The sequence below is a fragment of the Sycon ciliatum genome, chromosome 3, assembly GCF_964019385.1.
Source record: "Sycon ciliatum chromosome 3, ocSycCili1.1, whole genome shotgun sequence".
Taxonomy (NCBI): Eukaryota; Metazoa; Porifera; class Calcarea; order Leucosolenida; family Sycettidae; genus Sycon; species Sycon ciliatum.
The window spans coordinates 44,469,459-44,475,804 of record NC_088645.1 but is presented as its reverse complement, the minus strand read 5'-3'; the positions used below and the strand labels follow the sequence as shown (position 1 = coordinate 44,475,804).

The 6,346-nt window shown below is 45.6% G+C and overlaps 1 protein-coding gene across 1 annotated transcript; it reads right to left on the bottom strand.

Annotated features, from left to right (window-relative positions):
- Nucleotides 1-786: 786 nt before the first annotated feature.
- LOC135813127 (uncharacterized) lies at nucleotides 787-3,097 on the bottom strand. Its single transcript, XM_065326345.1, has 4 exons — nucleotides 2,645-3,097; nucleotides 2,405-2,479; nucleotides 2,094-2,244; nucleotides 787-1,909 (listed from the first exon to the last, which is right to left on the bottom strand). Exons 1-4 carry the CDS (start codon nucleotides 3,095-3,097, stop codon nucleotides 1,698-1,700), a joined length of 891 nt encoding a protein of 296 aa, XP_065182417.1. The 3' UTR covers nucleotides 787-1,697.
- Nucleotides 3,098-6,346: the final 3,249 nt, after the last annotated feature.

The following is a 6,346-nucleotide window of genomic DNA, read 5'->3' as shown; positions in this document are numbered from 1 at the left end:
AATGTTACGCATGGCCAGGAATCGAGGACATCTGGGAGTCGTAATTTTTACACTCCCGGCGGTGTGAGATTTGGCTGCGCCTCGCCTGCAGCATCCGCGAGATGCTCGGTTGTACAGAACTCGGACCAGAAGTGACCGTTTATGGCGTTCAAGTAGAGAGTACTAGTAGTAGTACTAGTAGTCTTCTTCAAGGTTTTTTTCTCAGTTTTTCTTAGTTTAATTTTGGAATTCTGTGGCCATGAGTCGGAGGTCCCGAGTAGATTACAAGGCGCTGAATCGTACGTCAACTGCCGATTTCCTTCCAAATACACGTCGAACTCTATCCCGTGGAGAAGACGACGGCGTGTATAGGGCCAGCTATCTGCTTGACAAGCGACGGAGAAAGAGGAAGGTGAGAATTTGAATATTGTCGATATTAGTTGCAATCACATATTTTCTCGGCTGACAATGGAGCAAAACCTTCTTGCGTGTTTGGCAACAGGTTCAGTACCTCGTCAAGTGGCTGGGATATTCTGCTAGGGAGAGCTCTTGGGTGGAAGCCATTGACATAACGGAGGATTTGATTCGGTGAGGATGTATTTGTCATTGCTGAGTATTCGTTGTAATTGGTCAGCACAGTGCTGCACCACACTGCAAGTTTGCCAACATCACTCACTGAAAGTCCAGTTTTTTCGTGGCCTATGTCGTGCAGCACTAATGACCTGACGGATTCGTAGCCCATGTATGTCTTGAAATTACGAATAGTATTATAAGTTCAGGGAATATTATTTCAAAAAATATACATAATTATAATTATGTTGGGGTCCACTCCAACAATGTGGACGTGAACAGTTTGGAACAAGTTATTCCTTGGCTCAACATCTGTATTACATAATTCTTGTCTTTGTAGGGCATTTGAGTCTGGCGTTTGCGAGAGCAATTTCTCGCCAGATGAGCTTCACGCCGCTGCTGACAGCTTTATTATAGCGGTACAGAAAAGGCTGCGTTCTGGTGCCGCAATCGGGGAGCCATTTCATTGTCGGCGTGACATCCTCATGTGCTGGTTTGGTGACAAACCAAAGAACAGGGGTGCATGGACGCTTGACAGAAAAGATTTCCCCGGAAAGTACTTCCTGCCAGGTTGGGACAGGGTGTTAGATCAGTTTGGTCAAGGTCCTCAAGTGGTCTATCCCATTACCCTGCGACCTACAGTACGTAGGTCACCCAAAAATCACACTAGGGGTGAGGCAGGGCACATAGTTGCAGTACAACAAGTTGCTGTGCAGTACGGGTCTGTGAACTTCGCTCAGCAGCAGTGCAAGGAATTTGCCACATGAATGGTGAGGTCAGAGAAAGAAACATAATGCTCCGTTGTAGTTTATTGTAAATAGGTGTGTTGTATATTGACTGTGCTGCAAAATGTTGTTTCAAATGAAAGGAGGGGGCTAGGGCATTCAGGGTTCCAAGAATGACCGAACGAAGTGGTTCTCTTCCTAATGCAGGGGAGTGTGAAGGAGATTGCACAAAATACGTTCTATATATGAATGAATAGAAATTAAAAAATATTCTGGATTTTCGTGCCATTGAGATTGCACAAAATACGTTCTATAATATCAGTGAATAGAAATAAATATTCTGGATCTTCATGGCTTTGAGATTGCACAAAATACGTTCCGTATATCAGTGAATAGAAATAAATATTAATAGCTGTTGGCTGCTTAACGGATGATTCGTTTTCTTTTCCTTCTGCTCTCCTTGATGTTGGCGGTCCAGTATTCCTCGTCTTTTTTCTTGTATTTTCTCTTCTCTCTGCAGTGGTGGCTCAGTATCTGACGGCGTCCGCTATGCAGCAGTACATCAGCACATGCATCCCACTTGTTGCTCTTCTGCATGTGACTCCGCCGTGCTTCATCGTTGGTCTTCTCAACGCCTGTAGCCAATAATAGCCAGGTAAAAATGTCTCGTTAACTGCTATCCAATATCACTCGTAAAAAGACATCTTTCTGAATAGTGCTGCCGTGATGTATACAACAAGGAGGGACATGTCTGCATTTGCAAGGTCTATTTTGGCTAATTAAATGCACTGTACAATGACCATTGACTTGGCACCTCACCATTTCCAGTGAACTGCTTCAAGTTGCCAAACCGTCGAATAATATCCGGGCAATGGAATAGCATGGCATGAATGTAAGGTGTAACACGCTTCTTGCCGAAGCCGGGTGCGGTAAATCCCAACTCGCAGAATCGCTTGATCCACGTCTTCATCTACATGAAGATTAGAGCAGTAACACGAGAAGCAGCAGTAAGAAAATAGTATCAAAAGAGGTTCGTTCGTTCATGACCTTTGTATTGATATCTTATATCACAGTGTTTCCCTCATACATGAATACCTTCTATAAAAGTAGCTCTCCTGCCACACCTATACCTTTTCCTCAAGTTGAGTTATCTCGCCATCAGTGAACTCTTCTTTTCCCAGATTGGCGTAGATATCATTGAACGTCTGCAAATCACACACACACACAGGATAGCACACGAAAAAGAAATATTCATAGTCGTTGCTCTACCTTTCTCAGTAAGCATTAGTTAAATTGATGTCCCCAACACACAGGCCTCTCACGTAATAGAATGCATTGTATTTTCATAGAGCCATGTTTAAGACCCTTACCGTCCACATGAGCAGAACGTCGTTCTCCGTGTCTGCATTCAGTGCGCCACTTCCCTCCAGCTTCTCGGGCAGATTCTGGAGCAGTATTTTTTTATCGGGCCCCATCAGACTGGTGAAGTCCAGGCGGCCACTGCCTGAGCCGTCGGCATTAGTCTTTTCCCACACACTGAAGCTGACACCGCATGCACTGATGGCGGTGACCAGCATTTCAGTGTGTGGGCCAGCAAGCGTCTTCGACTTGGCCTGCTTGTCGAGCCACATTGTCTGCTGCAGCAAATTGTCCGTCAGGACATCGGTAATCCTCAACATGAGGTGCAGCTCGTCTATAACAACTTGCTCCAATGGCAAGTTGACAAGGGGCTTGGCTTTCTGGCCAAACTTATTACCGCGTTTCGGCGGTCCCGCCTCTGCAGCCGATGGTACGACGGGGTTTTGGGTTTGTAGTTCCCCCATGGCTCTTGCCAATGGGGGATCCGTGTATTTGTTCGAGGGAAAGTCGACATTCCACCTGGAAGAAAATGGCAAGAACAAGATCAAAATCTTTCGTTAAACTGTATCTGCCGTAGCATTTTCAAATGTTGAAACGAACATTTGATTGGGTTCTCTCTCTTCACATTACCGTTGAGATCAGAAGTACTAAACGTTTGTGACTTTACCTGTGGTCTTTGTGTACTTTACACCAACAGCACGCGTGATGCGCTGTCGCTGCACTCAAGCCAAGCACCAGACCCAGGAACTGCAGCGGAAAAAGCAAGAACATAGCAGCAAGGTATGCTTATCCACTGCTATACAGTGTCATGCTATGTGTGTTTGTTGTCATCGTCGTCAGCCTCATTCCTAGGTTTTACTCAATATACTGTAAACTAGAATTGTCTCTTTCCCCTTTACCGGGAGACGACAGTGCAAATACACAGACATGGAAATTCTGAGTGTATTTTACCTTGAGATCTCCACCCAAAATAGTCTCGACTGTCACCTCCTTGCCCTTCACAACGACCTTCTTGTCAGCAGCAAGCTTGCTTACTTGAAACCACACATCCTTCAGTGAGGTCTCGAGAGTTGCATAGGACTCTGGGCCATTCACAACAGCAATCACATGGTTTCCTGGATAAACAACAAACAGGTGTGATTTTACAACTCGTATGTTTAGTATGCGAAATCTTTCGTGCACTGGGCAAACCCCGGCTTCGGCGTTTGCACAGTGGACGAAAGATTTTGGCTTCGGGGTTTGCACAGTGCACGAAAGATTTTGCATACTGAAACGTGGATCATGAGTGTAGTATGTGTGTACAATTTGTGCTGAAAGACTTTGGGCCGTCAGGCATATAACTCACCCTTCGGGGACGAATATTGCTCGATGTCGAGTAGGGAATACGTCACGATGACAAAATTGCTCTTCCGGGACATCCTGGCGCCATCGCAACTCACCCTCACGCGGACCTTGGGTGGGATATCATCCTGGACGGGAAAACAAATATATCAGCTTAGGGAAAATGGCGCCTAACCTAATTGCAATGGTAGTACAAGCTGACTGTGAATTAATGAGCCCCACCTCAAAAATCACCTACCATGTCTCCCAACTGAGCTGTTATGGCGTGAAGCAGATTCCTCTGTGCTCCAGCATGTGGTCCTGGCACTTTTTCAATATCCTTGCCAATTGTGGCATTCAGGTGCCAAAACTGCACTCCTTTACGGTGTGCAGTTTTGGCGTCTGCTGCAGCTAGCTGGCGCAATCTGCAGCAGACGAGTTGAAATATTCCACTTTTATTATTATTCACTGGTTTGAGGGAAAGACACAAATGGGAAAAATTATTATTGGTCGTGTAGGTCACTCACACTGCACTAAAGATCATAAACTTTTGCATGAATCCACTTAGGGTGCGAAAGACATGCGAAGGACATGTTACATTATTGCCGTGAAAACTTGTGGACCAACGGCTACATTATATTCCAACTCAGCATAGCAGCTTATAACTTACCTGAATTAACTCATGATAGAGGGCATCACTGCCGCAAAACTGGTCAAGCACGAACAAGGTCTTTTCAATTTACTCGCGTTCGCCGTCCGTCATCTCATCGTACGATTTGTTCTCTGAGGAAGTAAACACGCATACCACAAAGAAAAAAAAGAATAAATATACAATTGCACCATCCATCTCTGTGCAAGGGAAACGAAATGCATTATGCAGCACTGCGTTGACTTGCCTTTTTCAGTGAGCTGCAATGTAGTCGTACTCTGGTCATCTTTGTTCCGAAGCACGACACTTTCTAGGCTGAAGCCGAACGACTCTGTAAACCACAGCGCCGAATGCACTTGATCTCTCAGTCTCGACATTCTTCTATTCCTCTGACGAGGGCTGATTGCGTCTAACGGCTTCCCTCTCATAAGCAAATTTTTGTCCTTGTCGTTCTGTTTCTCGATATCCCTCTCCAGCTCCACCACACGCCTCTGCATGGCAGCCAAGTCGCTGACGCTGGCGTTGCTGACGATGTCAGCTTCATGAAGCCGCAGCTCATAGGTTCGCCCTGGAAAGGAGGAGATTCATAATCACAATATTCCTTTGATACCATTCTTTATTTTCATCACTATTCTCACTATGGTACAATATTATCAGTGCTTACCTTTGTAACATATTTCAGCACTTTTCTTCTTCTTTTTTCTCTGCTGCTCGAAGCAGTAACGTGCCTTCTGCACTTTCTCAAAGAGCTCCCGTTGCCTGCCATCCTTGATGGTAATCTTTCCTCCGGCCTCTGTTTTACTGAAAAAATCGTTCCAGTCCTTGTGCTGGGAACATAGAATACTCAGTGGAACCTCCACAACAATACCTTGTCCTGTCTTGGTCTGGCTCTGGCTCTGGCTCCCCTCAGTCTGGGCTGACTGTGCTGACACAAGGGTGTCAGTTGTAACAGTAACTGAGGAAGAGGAAGCCATGTTGGCAGAGGGCACATGTCACACTTCTGCACTGTGACTGGAAAGTGGAAGTGCCCCTGCTCTAGCCATTTATAGGAATCTGTTGATGGATGCAGTTCATTTTCCCACACTTTTTGGGCTGCCATAGAGACTGTCTTGTGACATCTCTCTAGCCATTTCTAGGAATTAGTTCATTTTTCCCACACTTTTTGGGCTACTATAGAGACAGTCTTGTGATTGGTTGGGGCTTGCACATGATCATGTCAACCATAGTGTTGCATGGACCATGGGCTACTATGGAGATTTTCTTGTGATTGGTTGAGCCTAGCACATGAGTCGTGACTACATCATATCAACCATACTTGTTGCATGGGCCATGGGCTACTATGGAGATTATTCTTGTGATTGGTTGAGCCTGGCCTGGGCCAAGACTGCTGCACGAGGAACAGTGACAGATAGTAGTCGTCAGCCAAACAATCTGAGAAAAAAAACAGTCCTTGGTTGATGCTAGCTGTGATGTAGGAATTGTAGCCAGTCAAACTCAAAGTTTGTTAGTTGCTGTTTAGATCAGAAACGCTGGCTTGGACTGTTTACTGCGCGTTCTCATGTACTCAGGCATGCAGGTTTACTCGTATTTTAGGTTTTTGGCCGGAATGGAGGCTGCTCTGCGCCCCTTGGTGAACATTACCTGTGCTCGTGGAGCAGCTGAAAAGGACAACTGGTATGTCTGGTTCATGGTTTGAAAGTGGAGAGTCGACTTTGGTGCCTTGAAAAAGTAGTAGAGAGCGATA